Source organism: Colletotrichum costaricense (genome assembly GCF_030867565.1).
Source record: "Colletotrichum costaricense strain IMI 309622 chromosome Unknown Scaffold_2.1, whole genome shotgun sequence".
In the NCBI taxonomy this organism is placed as follows: domain Eukaryota; kingdom Fungi; phylum Ascomycota; class Sordariomycetes; order Glomerellales; family Glomerellaceae; genus Colletotrichum; species Colletotrichum costaricense.
In genome coordinates this window covers 502,615-516,180 of record NW_026848231.1, presented here as the reverse complement: position 1 = coordinate 516,180, position 13,566 = coordinate 502,615, and the positions used below count along the sequence as shown (strand labels likewise).

Below are 13,566 nucleotides of genomic sequence, written 5' to 3'. Positions count from 1 at the left end.
CCGTCAACATCGCCATCTAGGTCATCCTTGCTCAGGGACATCTCGGGTATACGCCAGCAGCATCGTCTTCGGGAAGCTTGAGAAGGATTTTTTGCGGTAACAGACAGGAAAACGCCTCATCCAGAATCCACATGACGATAATCCGTCCATCTGGGCCAGTCTGGTCCGACGTACTTATTGTGGCAACGGGGGCAACAAGAGCGACCATACAAATTCGGCAAGAGAAATCTGGATAGAAGGCTGTGCATGAGTAAGTAGTCTAAGATCCTACTTAGGCATTTGCATGGTTTCCCAAGAGACCACCTGTGATGATGGATTCAAATATTATCCATCGAGCGATAGGTGAACTGGCGTTGAGATATGTGTACGTACTCATACCAGGGGTAATAGCGAATCACACGATGGCCTATTTCTGTTTTCGCTCTGATCTCATAGTAGAAAACCAACCAAAAAGCACCTGAGAACAACTGGAGAATATGTACATTGACACCATCCAGCACTCGTTGCTACCAGCATGGTTGACACCTTTTCTCTGGTGCACAACTTGTTGAAGGGACCACTCTACTCCCATTGCGTGTTCCGAGGATGCTTAGCGGTGGAAAGTTTATCCTGGCGAGTGCATCGGCCCGCGTAATTACGAGCCGGGCCGGTGGGCGAGCACCAAAAAGGTGCTGGAGCCGCGTCGTGCCCAAGTTCAATCTCGGAGATAGTGAATTCGATGGTCGGGGCGCTTCGGCAGGGACAAGCTTAAACATCAAGGTTCGAACGCCAAAGGGCAGCGTTCCAATTGGCCCAACAACTTTTCATCTCGTGAGGTATCAAGATACGACGTACAGCTGTCGACATCCAAAGGACGTCCAATACTCGTCTCCTTCACCGATGGCTGTCTGTGACTACGTATCCGTAGACCATCTGGTGATCAGGTTATCTTTGAGCACATTCTCGCTTTCGATGCATGTTCCCACAAGTTCGATTGGCACAGTATGCAATTTACCTGTTTCACCTTCACTGCCCGCTCCAGGGTATCGATTCAGGGTCCAAAAGTACCCACCCACGCTGTCAACGCAAGCTTTCATCCCCCCGGCTGCTTGCTAGCGCCCAGTGACGTTCTAGAATTGGGGTTAGCAGGGGTTCGAGCAAGGCAATTTGTGATTGCGCATGCAGGAAAAGGAGAGTAAAGTTGGCATGCAGCCCGTTGGCTGAAGAGGCTGAAGAAAATGGGAAATCAGATGGGAAATTTTGCCGATCTTGGCTCCAGTTGTTGGTTCAGCCATTGGGAATTATCATCTCTGGAAGCTCCTTGCTTGCGCTTTGGTGGTATTACGCGACACTTGAAGTGAGAAATACGCGACACTGGTGAAAAGTCCCGCACTAACAGGACTCACTGAGCTGAGAATGTCTGACCGCCTTTTGTTGTGTATTGAATGAAAATACCTATTGGGAATACCCGTCAATTGAGTTTATATATCAATGAGACTTTCATTGGGAAACAGACTTTCGTATGCTATGCAACCACGGTCTCTCGAGTCTCTGTCAAGGTGTCGCAAATGGCTGTTTGCAGAGTGCCCTTGCACATGCTTTTTTTTTGTTTTTGGGGTCGCAGGTGGCAAGGAACAAAAAACCCCAATTGACGGAGGCTCTATCGAAACTCGGTCCAATGAGAAGCTCCAAAGGACGGAGCCCGTAGCTCTCTTCGGAAAGTCTCCAGTGGAAAGGGGAATGAGGAGACGTGAGGAGACAATAACAAGAACGAGCGCAATTGAAAGGGGACTGAAAGAGGAGGATGACATAAACCATGGGGCCCCCAAGGTATTGGCAACAGAATTGAAGAAATATACGGCGCTCGCATGATGTTGCCGCCGCTTACGCAGCCTCCAGCACTATTTCACAACGAGATGGGCTGTTTTTTCCATTGCGGTTAGTCAGTGACCTCTGGAGACGCTGCCGGTTTCCCAGCGCAAGCGAAACAGAAACGCGACATGGGTTGAAGAGATTGGGTACCCGTAATAAAGCACTGGTCACCTCCTTTAACGGCATCGTGTCTTCCCACTTTTTTTTGGATTCCCCTTCCCCGTTTTGAAGCCCCTAAAAAAATCCCTTTCCTCCAGCTTCAAATGGGTTGAGTAGACGGGGGGAAATTCCATTGTTTGACCGACAGTCTCTCCTCTTTCTCTTTTCCGTTTCCGCTTCTCTCAATTGCACTTACTCCTTCTCATCGCGCGTGCGGGGTCTTGGCATCGAGGTTTTTTGAGATTTGGGATTCGAGATTTTTTTCCTTCCAGAACCCACATGCAATGAGTAATCTCATCGTCGCCCCAGACCTTACGGTTCACGATACTATCGTTCTGCAGAACCTTATCGACGACATTGAACGCTACAACGATAAGCATCTCGCTCCCACCGACGGCGACGAGGGGTATGCCAGTCAGGAATCCTTGGGTGAGAAGTCAAAGGATGATGAACGTGAGCTAGCCTTTTCTTTTCCTTTTCTGCCCTCCCAGATTTCACTTTTATTCTCACTTTCACTTTCACTCTCACCCTCATTCTCACTCACCTGCATGTTCCCAATCACTATATGAGCATCTCAATTGACCCGGAAATCTAGCCTGCCGCGGAGTTTCAAATCAGAGAGACGCCAAGGACATCCGCAAGCTGAAAGGTCTCAACGACGCAACAAGTCAAGACTTTGAGCCATCCGTCTTCTCATCATTCGACCTGCGCGATCTCCCCCACAAGCTCCCAGCCGTCATCTATCAAAATGTCGTCGTCCCCTACGTCGCCTGGGGGCGCAAAATCGTCCGCCACGAGACCGACGTCATCATGCTCACACACCTCATCCTCTACTTCACCCTCTCAGTACCGAGCGCCATCATGCTCTTCCGCAACTTCAACTACATCCACGGCGTCGCGCACATGCTCATGCAGTTCTGGTTCACCGGCACCTACACCCTCATGATGCACCAGCACATCCACATGAACGGCATCCTCTCAAAGAACTGGGCCGTCCTGCGCTTCTTCGACGCCGCGTTCCCCTACATCACCGACCCCCTCATGGGCCATACCTGGAACACGTACTTTTACCACCACGTGAAGCACCACCACGTCGAGGGCAACGGGCCCCACGATCTGTCGTCCACCATCCGCTACCAGCGTGACGATATCTTCCACTTCCTGCACTACGTCGGACGCTTCATCTTCCTGGTCTGGTTTGACTTGCCGCGGTACTTCTTCCGCAAGGGCCAGACGAAGAACGGCCTCAAGACGGGATTCTGGGAGCTCGGCAACTACGCCTTCCTGTACACCCTGTACTGCCTCCACAGCAAGGCAACGACCTTCGTCTTCCTCGGGCCCCTCGCGCTCATGAGATTGGGTTTGATGGTCGGCAACTGGGGCCAACACGCCTTTGTCGATGCCGACGAGCCGGATTCGGACTTCCGCTCCAGCATCACCCTGATTGATGTGCCGGTAAGCATTCGCCAAGGGGACCTCCCCTCCACAGACCCCACATTGCCAAGGATGAAGATCGTTTTGACCGCTGACCACCTCATCAGAGCAACCGATACTGCTACAACGACGGCTACCACACGTCGCACCATCTCAACCCCCGCCGTCACTGGCGTGACCACCCCACGTCCTTTTTGCAGCAGAAGAAGACGTATATTCGCGAAAAGGCGCTCGTGTTCCACAATATCGACTATCTCATGGTGACGGTCAAGCTGCTTCAGAAGGACTACCTGCATCTGGCAAAGTGCCTAGTGCCGGTTGGTGAGCAGATTGGCATGACGATTGAGGAGCGGGCGACGATGCTGCGTAGACATACGAGGAAGTTTGAGGAGGATGAGATTCGCGAAAAGTTCCGGGACTATTTCAAGACGAAATAAGAGGTCTGCTCCTTATTGTCCTCATGGCACCGGCATTTCCGACACGTGGGAGAAGTCGAAGGCCTCTAGAGGAGGAGCGTAATTCTTCCCGGTGTGGCTCTTACATGAGCATGTCAGCATTACTTCCATTTCATTGCATACATGGCGCAAGCGAATTCTGAATAAAGCAAGAGAAAAAACTGGGATCATTAGACGATAGACAAAAACAGGCCTTGAGGGGCCGAGAATAGATTTGAGAGACACCTCAGCTCTGCTGAGGCTTTTGAGCCATCCATACTTACGCCATAACTCGATATATTGTAGCATCGCCGAGATCGTTTCGACGATACCCAGTTTGTGTGGGCTACCACGGTTCAGCCAGTTCCTTGATGGGGACGAATGATCGATGATATGATGCATTAGACAAGAAAATACCTTCTCAGGATCCTCAGAGCAAGACATCGGCAATTTCCCACAGCGGCAAAAGAAATGCTCTTAATTTCCCTAGAGACAGCTGTCTCGGGCGAGGCTCAACGGTCAATCTTTAACGATGCGGGTGGTCCCGTGCGCATTCCCACTGGACCCTGCTGAGATTGGTGACATGCGGGGATAAGGTGAAGTAGAATAAGGTAAGGTGGTGGTATTTGACATTATTGTCGTAAGACATGGGGGGTATTACATGGTATCTCGTGTGGTATATGAACAGCATTTCCTGGCCCTTTTCATCAACGTTAGCATGAACCTATCATGAGGCACGTCCATACTAGTGAGCCAGCCATCAACAATGTCAACATGCCCCTGCTCGGGGCCCCGTTCTGTGTCGGCGATGGCGCCGCCAGGCTGGTACTATCCCCGGGACTCGACACCTTCTCCCCCGTGGACGCGACGACAACCTCCCCTGTGGGATACTGCACGTTATACACTGGCGCATCTTTCAGCTCCACCGGCATTCCGAGCGAGTGCTTGCACGTGGGCTGGTTCGCCGCAGGCCAATCCAGCTCACACTCCTCGTCGTATCCCCATGCGCAGACCGAATCCAGTGTATTGTACAGCCCAAAGTTCTTAGCCACCCAGCTGTCCGGCTGGTCGAGGCAGCTGGCGAGGAAGTTCATGCTGTTGGACGCGCTGAGCGGCAGCTTCTTGTTTTTGGTCTTGAGGAGCTCCTTGCAGTCGTCCGCCGGCAGCTCCTTGTATGTCATGGCCAGCGGCCCGCCTGCGACAGGCGCCTTCTTGGCGGATTCACCCGTGTACAGGTAGTTCCAGGCATCGTAGCTGACGTCGTAGGCGCCCTGGGACTGGTCAATTCGGAGGAGTTTCACGGTGCGCTTGCCGTCGGAGGAGCCGTCGTCGTAGGTGAGGGAGATGCAGAGGTTGGTGCAGTCTACGGAGCCGGGCCAGTAGGCGACGCGATCGGTATTGATCTTGCAGCCGAGGACGCCTACTGAGGAGGAGTAGCTATCGTGGGGCGTTGCCCAGACGGTGCCGTCGGCGACGACATGGTTCGGCGAAGATGCGATCAGCAGAAGGAATAGTTGCGACAGCGATGAAAGAGCGGTGCTACGCATTGTTAAAGAGAGTGGGTAGGGAGGGGTCCCAACGGACGCCCCTCTCCAAACTAATGAGTGACTTTGGTATGTAGTAATGTAGCAATAATGATTGTGGCCAGCCGCAAATGCGGCCGATATGCGACTCAAAGGAGTGAGGTCATCGATGATCTGCAGCTTGCGCCGATGGTGTTGTGGTGGTGTGGTGTGGGTTGCAAAGAAAAGAGAGAAGATGGGGGATTCGGATCGCGAACGTTGGGCGCGCGCAACCCCAAGACTCAGGTGCATCCCATCCGATCCTTCCCCCGGGATTCCAGGCACGAGATGCCCATCTCATCTCGCTTAATTGGCGCTTGCGATTCGCCAAAGCACCCGATCAGACCCGCCACGTGCTCGTGATCAGCTCAAAAAAAAAAAAGGATGAAACCTTAAATAGGGGTCCAAGGGACGAATTTGCGCTGTTCGCGGTGTGGTTACGTCAGCATCTGCCAGTTGTCTTCCATCCCTTCGTCCACCTTTTCAATAAGTCAAGACCTCTCATTATGTCAAAGGAAATGGTATCAGGGAACTGCTCAATCGAGCCTCAGACTACCTCAATTCTCAAGGGCTTTGGAGTATATTGCACCTCCTTATCTTGTAGACACTTCACTCATAACTCGGACGCATCAAGCTTTGAAGACGGCACCCTCATCCCGGAATGATTACAACCCAGGGAACAAGATACGCGTGCGTTCCGCGGATGATCTATCAGTTGCTGGATTAAGTCATCGGAAAATATGTTAGAGTTTCTTAGAACCTTATATTACCCGCACCATGTTATCGCATTCGCGATAGAAAGTCCTCTATGACCTCAAGTCCGATCGCAGGTATCATTGCTATTCGGTAGAAAAGCCAATCATGTGGTGTGAAGCCACCCGGCTTCGCATATGAAACCACGTCTGTCATCCAGGGAGTGACTGTATTCTTTGCGACTTGATGCAATTCCCAACGTGTAAGGCACACAAAGGGAGTGGTCTTCGCTCTTTTATCGCCTACTAGTACCTAAGGTAACTTGAGGTGAACTGAAAGCTTTCCGGTCTCTCCGTCGACGGAATTCATGATTATGGACAACTCCGGCTTGGCCGTATGACCAGAACCAGTTGTATATGTGCCAATATTGAGACCGACGTTTTGATTGTTTCAAGTGGTCCCGAATTAATTAACGACAGCATCCCACATAGAGGCCGCCAAGTAACTGGAGCACCTGCAGGGTAACTGACTCAATATCTCTAACAATCTATCAAAGAGAGTTCTTCTCGAATCTTGATAACAGAATGCGGATCTCTTAGTATACTCGTTATTTATAGCCCTGCAGGAATCCAATGAATACCTATAAATGGCGAAACTCCAGTTCTTCTCGATCACCTCCACCAGCTATGCACACACGCCATCCATCGACTGATCTCGACTTTCCTCCATAACGTTCCTACACACACGTCAAAATGCGTTTCTTCGTTCTCGTCGCGCTCGCTACCACTGCCCTTGCAGTCGCTCTGCCCGAGCCCCAGAAGTGCAACCCAAGCATCAACTGCTGCACTTACACCGAGACAGCATGCAACAACCGTGGCGACGCCTGCACAGCGACCTGCAATGTATGTCCATCGCAGGAAGAACAATCCCCTGTTCCCAGGAACTTCTGACTAACCTGTGTGCACTCTATAGGGCCAAAAGCGCAGTGGTTCCTGTAATGACTTGGGCAGCGGCTCCCTCTCATGCGATGCTGCTTAGGATGTTGAAAATGTGGAAGAATATCATGACGGGGGGATTACAGCACGATTGCATGGCGATACAGGAGCGTTCAGCATTTGAAAGCGTTGAAATTTGATACCACCTCATCAAGTGACAGAGCCTATAACAACAATGGAGGTTCAGGAGACACGACACAGAGCCTCAAAGGTGGTCGCCGCAAGCTGGTAGATAGCATGCGATGATGACTAGCCATTTTCTATGGACTCAAAAGTGCTCGTTCAATGAAGATTTGTTTCAAAGATGAGAATCTCGAGTAACTTGAATCCACTCACAGTCGTAAATATCAGATTTTGAGGTTCCTATTGACTGGCTGATCGTTTGTGTGTGAAGCTCAACTGTCAAGGCCGAAGCGCATCGAGCCTACGTATAAGTTATATATCTAGTCGTCAACAGCACTGAGTCAACGACCATCTACCTTAGACAAGATACTTGCCGAAGAACTCATTGAGCTTAGGGCCGGCAACCTCCACATTGTCATACAAGTCGGCATGGGTACGTCCATCAACAACGAGCAGCTCCTTCGGCTCCTTGGCCTCTGCAACAGCATCCTCGCTATACCACTTCGAAGCAGCTTTGGTACCAGTAATTGCCAAGAACGGCCTTGGGCTGATCAGCTAATTCCAGGCAAAGGCGTCAAAATTGCCCATGATGTCCCAGCTTCGCGGCAAGCAAAGGTTAGGGACTCGAGGGTGAGTCGCTGTGGCCCTGCTAGTGCAGTGCTACGAAGCCAGGTCGCGGAACGACTCGGGCATTTCGGTAGGGGCAGTGGCCGGGTCGAACTCATCGGGTAACATGTGGATAATGTCAACCTTCTCTCCCGCTGCTGCGGTCTCTGGCAGCGGCCTCGAGCTGGGTGCGGAGGATGTCAAGGTTGGACCCGTCCTTGTCGAGACCGCGGCGCCCCATTGTGCCCGAGCGGACGCCGGCAGAGATGGCGACAGCCTTGATTCGGAGATCGGTTTGTGCTGTGAAGGAGACGTAGCCGCCTGATGCGCCGATTCCTAGAACGCCGATTTTCTCAGAGTCGATTTCATCGCGGCTGGCGAGGTACGTGACCGCCGATTTGATGTCCTCAACCCCCTGGCCAGGGTCTTCGAGGTAGCGGGGCTCTCCTTCGGATTCTCCTTGGTAGGCCGCGTCATGGGCGAGGCAATAGAAGCCGGCCTGAGAAAGGACGCGAGCGTAGTGGGCAGGTGAGTGTTCTTTGACTGAGGTCCAAGGGTGGGCAATGACGACAGCTGCTCCAGAAAGGGCGGGAGAATCGATAACAGGAGGAAAGAAGTGGTCTGCAAGCTTGTAGCTGCGAGAAGTGAATGTAACCTTGGCCGGGGTGAACATTGTCGCAGAAGATGTTTTCTTATAATTAGGAGTGAGATGCTCTGCTCGATATTTGAATGTGTGTAAAGATGAGGATGAAGAAGGCAACGAAAGACGGTTGCTTGGGTGAGAATCAGATGCGATAAGTAGTCTTCCGTCTCCTGGATTCATCACACTGTTGAGTAGACAAATAAGGTCATCACAAGGAAGATTCAACGAGGAAAGCTTCCTCGCCCAGTACACCAAACCCGACCTGATCCACGGATGCATCATGCACCTGAACGAAGCAGCTATGAGTTTGACGTACATCCGGAGGTGAAGGTAAGTCCGATTAGCATCCAAAGCCCTCTATCCGTTTAGGTCCGAAAACATTGCTGGCGGTCGTTCTCGCCGCGTCACGACCTTTTGTTCCAAAGCGAAGTCATTGTTACCGAAACCGAAGCTAATTTGCGTGTCACCGATGGTAACTAAATGCAGATTTCGAGCATTTGAAGACCGTCGGCTTCTTCCACGCGGGTAAGAATGCATATGAGTACTCTGCGATGTTGGTGAGATTGGCTCAAAGTATGAGGGCCTCGAGGTCTAGAGTATTCGAAACTTGCCTTAGTAGAGAGATTGTAAGGCGACTGGTCCATTTCTTGACTCAAAAGTCATAAGCAAGGTGCATCCGACTACAGGGCTGGAACAAAGCAGAGTGCCTACACATCCGGGAACTAACTGTATTTGGATGGCCGCCCTCCCTGTCGCTGACTGGAATTAAAGCTTCAGAACTTCATCTGTCTACTTATATCGCGGCCCTTTTTCGTGAGATGGAGGCAACATCCTTGCTTAGATTCCTTGAAATCTGGGCTCTTGATTCAGTGCCTGGTTCCCGGATGCTCAGTTCTGTAAGAAACACCCAGACAAGTAGATTCTTCGTCATCGTCAAGGTCAGTGGAAGTGACATCGCAGCACATGCGGGCGTTATCTCTTTCCCGTGGGTAACATACACAATTACAAAGCTAATTCCAAGGTCTCTTCGTATTCAACCACATGGATACGATCACAAACCACATGCAGCTACCATTCGATATGTAAATTAAGGTTTTCTTGCGCCCGTGTCGTCAAACCTCGTGTGGCTTTATATGCTGGACTGCCTTCTCTCAGGATGCCTAAATGGAGCTCCACAAATCGAAGCTATTTCGGCTTTCTATCGATTGAAGAAATGCTTCGCCTTGAGTTGATTAGCGCCAAAGAACCGCCGGTCGCTTGATACTCATACTGTGAGTTCACCACTGCCTCACATCTGAGCTGTGGCTGCCAGGGTCGAGCGAAAGCATTCTAGCGTCAACGGACTTCGGGTGCACCCAAATGCCTGTCCATGACCAAGATCTGAAATTATACATACTTATTGGACTTTCTCCGGCGCTTTTGCGTCATAAAACCTAAGGCCATGGTGAAAGCTCAGGATTCCATCGCAAAATCTAAAGTAGATAAATACTTACCTTGTCGTTTATAGGAATGCCAACTACTGAAGTAAGCATAAATACCTACGTCCGTAACTATATGCACCTTCAAGTTATAAGAGAACAACCCGAGACAACTCAAAATTAATGATACTTTCCCTGCATTCCAAGCGTGACTCGTGAGAGCATGGACCTTGATCCGACTGTCTTTCTCACACCGGCCGAGGCGTGTAACTTCCACAGGATAGCAACGCCATAATAAGAGCGATAGTTGGTCTTATAGGAAAGAAAGTTCAATTTGAGCCTTCAGCCAGATGGATGTTTCTTACCACCCAAATCACTTGGCTGAGATCTGATGCCCGATCTCAACTTCTTAAATCCTCCTTCGACTTCACGCAACACGTCACATCAGTCACTTGCCCGCCATAAACCATTCGATCGAACACATGCTTACTGTTCTGGATGCTCTATTACCCCTTGTGGTACGATGGCAACAGCATGGGGAAATGCTTGGGCTAATATCTTGTCATGGTTCATTCTGCTAGTATCTGGACTGGCTATAATATTTCTAGGGCATAATAACAAACATGAACGCCCTCAAGTATTGCCTTTGATCTTTCTTCAGCTAGGTGGACCGTTTTGAGCATCTTTCTAATGGTATGTGATTTTGCATGGAGGAGTTCCTCTCGAAATCGACACTTAGCTCTAAGCTAGGAGACCTGATTGAGAGGCCATGCCTGGTGTACAGATGCAGCTTCCCCCTTACCCATCGTACCGTACCTACCCTATCTTGACTTGCGTCGTAAGTTCTCTACGGTCGACAGTTGTACGAAGTCAATTCGACTAGAACCACATCCCTTATATCCTTCGAGTCACTTACAGCCCACGTTGCAGTTTTGTCAGGTACCTACGGACTACACAGCACAAAATGGGGCCAAGCGTGCAGGCTTTTTCAACGCACGGGTCCTCGGAGTACCTAGCCCAGAGGGAAGTAAGGGAAGTCCCAGGTTCTCCACTCCCCAGCTCTTTCGCGACGATCTTTGACCTGAGTCATTCGAACCTTTTTGGAGAGATGCAAACGATCCATCACGCTGCAGTCGCAAATTTTCCCGCAAGGGGTTTAATGGGGATATTTAGCCTTGGCGCACACTTTGGCGGATAGAGAAAATTGGGGTTTTTCAGATAGCTCCAAGCTGCAAGCGGAGCGAGCCAACATTTCAAATCGACGGGTTGGACGACGGATGAACCGTTGCTCGCACGCTTGAGCATCTTAGACTGAACACAGTCCTGAAGTTTAAAGTGTCTAGTGTATTCATAGCCGCGGGAGCTAGGGTCACGGCGCAAAACGTGTCCGCACCTGGCGGATCACTTTGATCTTCAGTGTCAATGCACGTATGGCTAGCAGTTGTCAGGAGAATGCCTTTGTTATTGTTCCTGTCTATTGAAAAGTTGACATCTGCGGCACTAAGCTTCTTTGGCAACATTTGCGAGTTTCTCTGACTCTTCGTTTGCGGCTCGGCCGTCTGATAAGGGTTCGGACATCTTAAATTAGTTCACAGGCTGTAGGACTTTTTCCGTAGAAAGTATCTATCAAATACGTAAGTGCTCAACAATTGCGGATACTAACTGTCTCGGCGCGAGAGATTTCATGCCCAAGCGAAGTTTTCAAGGAGTTCAAAGGAAATTCTAAGCAATTAGAGGTGACCCCATCGCTCCTGCTAGAAATGGGATCAAATACTTCCATCTGTCGGGCAGGGAATAACTTGAAATTGCCCAAATCCCGGCTCCACATGTGTTGAGAAGCCGGCAATCTCATTATCCCCGCAACAATATATTAACTACTTCACCTTACTCTATGGCGGTGAAAGACCCCAAATCGGGGTGGTTTTCTTGCGATGATATTCCCGCTGAACAAGCTTGCACGCAGAATGTGGAAGATCATGCACAACACATTTCTTCTTTCCGCCCCCTCAACGACAACACGTGCCACACCATTGCTCCTGGGCATGGCAGACACATGCTTAAGATGTCAAAGCATACGAGCCGCATCTGTATGTAAGACCATTTGCTGATTACTAGTAGTTCGGCCGAGGCTTTCGGACGTTTTCAACGTCCCGTCACGCGCTAAGTTCTCAATTCGGACGGAGAAGGCTCCGCGAGCTGATTTTGACGTGCCTAGCGCTCTTTGGCCGCCTCGTGTCCGCGGCCGGCCGAGGAGCAAATATTGCCCTTTCGGGACTATGGACACTGTGCCTCTCAGATCGTCAGCTCGTTTCTCTCGTTCCTCGCTTTCGGGAACTTCCAAAACTTCAGTTGACCAGTGAACATCTTCGAGAATGAAAGATATGTGTGCATCCAGATGTGTGCGTGTGTGCGTGTGTGTGTGATCAGACTCGCACTAAAGCACCCCGCCGAGATGCTAGTGTAATCATGTATGATCCCCCCATTGCGAATATCGTTCGAGTGGATTCTGTTTTCGAGCTAAGATACTGGTGGAATATCCCGACCTATCCGCCCCCTCAACGGTTTTTGTATGTGTTACTTGCCCGCTTCATAGATTGTATGCGCGGATTCCACGGCTGCTTCTCAACTCGAAGAGACAAACTTCGATTCTTTCGCACATCTCTCGATCCGGAGCCCCACGCGTCTCGGGCCCATTACCGTGGTAGGATACCAAATCCGAAAGACTCGAACCTCGTGGATGGCTGGCTCCAGTGCCGGTGCAAGGATCCAGGTTGGCGATCTACATCAGCCGACCTCGTTCGGGATGGGTTCTTTTGATGCTACTCCAACTGTCCAACAGAGATGGATGCGCACCAAATCTTGAACTTTCACCCCGCATTCCCCGATTAATACGAAAACTCACGCACTATTGGGAGCGTACAGCTTGGCTCTGCCGCCCGCGCCGTTTGTCGTGCATCAAACGCCAGCTGTCCAGGGCGCTTATGCTCTCGACGGGCAGCCACCATCGCGGCCAGACACACGACAGCTTCACACCCACAAGTCCAAGATCAGAGGAACATCGATGCCTGATTGGGACAGAGTTCCTGGTTCCTGGTGTCCGTCGACATTGTGTCTCACAATCACATGCGCTTTCGAGAGCAAGATTCTCACGCCGTTCCGTTCGACCAGACCGCCTCCATTCAGTCCCTCTGCCCCCCTTGCTCCCCTGCGCTTACATGTCTTCGACGTTTGCGACTAAGCTTAAGAATCCCACCACTTTGTGCCGCCCGACATACCGAGGCGGGAGCGCGGGGCTTGATTGTGACTGTGCATATTCCCATGTGAATCTCGGGTCTTGTCCTACGTCAATAAGGCTGTTTCGTTTCGTTTGCTGTGCCGCAGCGGGATCACTGACATCCCCGATCAATGAGTATCTCGAACTGCCGTGGTCATTCGGCCGTCTCTTCCCGCGCAGAAGCGACCCGAATACGTCTCTACATCCCGGCAATAAGCCCCGCTACCCCATGGGGAACGTTGCATTCCCGGTTTGTTCACATCCAATATTTTTTATGCTGGGTTAGCTTGAGGAGTCGAGCACGAGTACGATACCCGCTCGACTAGTGAGGCCCACGACTCAGTCGGCGGGGACTGAGCTACTCCTCCTCCCTT

At 50.9% G+C, this 13,566-nt stretch overlaps 6 protein-coding genes across 6 annotated transcripts; 3 read left to right on the top strand and 3 right to left on the bottom strand.

Annotated features, from left to right (window-relative positions):
- Window positions 1–585: 585 nt before the first annotated feature.
- CCOS01_01780 (uncharacterized protein) lies at window positions 586–1,203 on the top strand (the record flags this gene model as incomplete). The annotated part of the gene is made up of 2 exons (XM_060449973.1): window positions 586–1,035; window positions 1,165–1,203. 2 exons carry the CDS (start codon window positions 586–588, stop codon window positions 1,201–1,203), a joined length of 489 nt encoding a protein of 162 aa, XP_060318623.1.
- A 1,091-nt stretch (window positions 1,204–2,294) lies between these two features.
- CCOS01_01779 (fatty acid desaturase) lies at window positions 2,295–3,881 on the top strand (the record flags this gene model as incomplete). The annotated part of the gene is made up of 3 exons (XM_060449972.1): window positions 2,295–2,463; window positions 2,606–3,465; window positions 3,552–3,881. The coding sequence occupies 3 exons, from the start codon at window positions 2,295–2,297 to the stop codon at window positions 3,879–3,881; spliced, it is 1,359 nt and encodes a 452-aa protein (XP_060318622.1).
- Window positions 3,882–4,591: 710 nt separating this feature from the next.
- On the bottom strand, window positions 4,592–5,425 carry CCOS01_01778 (uncharacterized protein; the record flags this gene model as incomplete). Its single annotated transcript, XM_060449971.1, has 1 exon — window positions 4,592–5,425. One exon carries the CDS (start codon window positions 5,423–5,425, stop codon window positions 4,592–4,594), a length of 834 nt encoding a protein of 277 aa, XP_060318621.1.
- A 1,460-nt stretch (window positions 5,426–6,885) lies between these two features.
- On the top strand, window positions 6,886–7,171 carry CCOS01_01777 (uncharacterized protein; the record flags this gene model as incomplete). The annotated part of the gene is made up of 2 exons (XM_060449970.1): window positions 6,886–7,035; window positions 7,106–7,171. 2 exons carry the CDS (start codon window positions 6,886–6,888, stop codon window positions 7,169–7,171), a joined length of 216 nt encoding a protein of 71 aa, XP_060318620.1.
- A 437-nt stretch (window positions 7,172–7,608) lies between these two features.
- On the bottom strand, window positions 7,609–7,944 carry CCOS01_01776 (uncharacterized protein; the record flags this gene model as incomplete). The annotated part of the gene is made up of 2 exons (XM_060449969.1): window positions 7,609–7,792; window positions 7,916–7,944. The coding sequence occupies 2 exons, from the start codon at window positions 7,942–7,944 to the stop codon at window positions 7,609–7,611; spliced, it is 213 nt and encodes a 70-aa protein (XP_060318619.1).
- A 52-nt stretch (window positions 7,945–7,996) lies between these two features.
- On the bottom strand, window positions 7,997–8,530 carry CCOS01_01775 (X-Pro dipeptidyl-peptidase protein; the record flags this gene model as incomplete). The annotated part of the gene is made up of 1 exon (XM_060449968.1): window positions 7,997–8,530. The coding sequence occupies one exon, from the start codon at window positions 8,528–8,530 to the stop codon at window positions 7,997–7,999; it is 534 nt and encodes a 177-aa protein (XP_060318618.1).
- Between the last annotated feature and the right edge of the window lie 5,036 nt (window positions 8,531–13,566).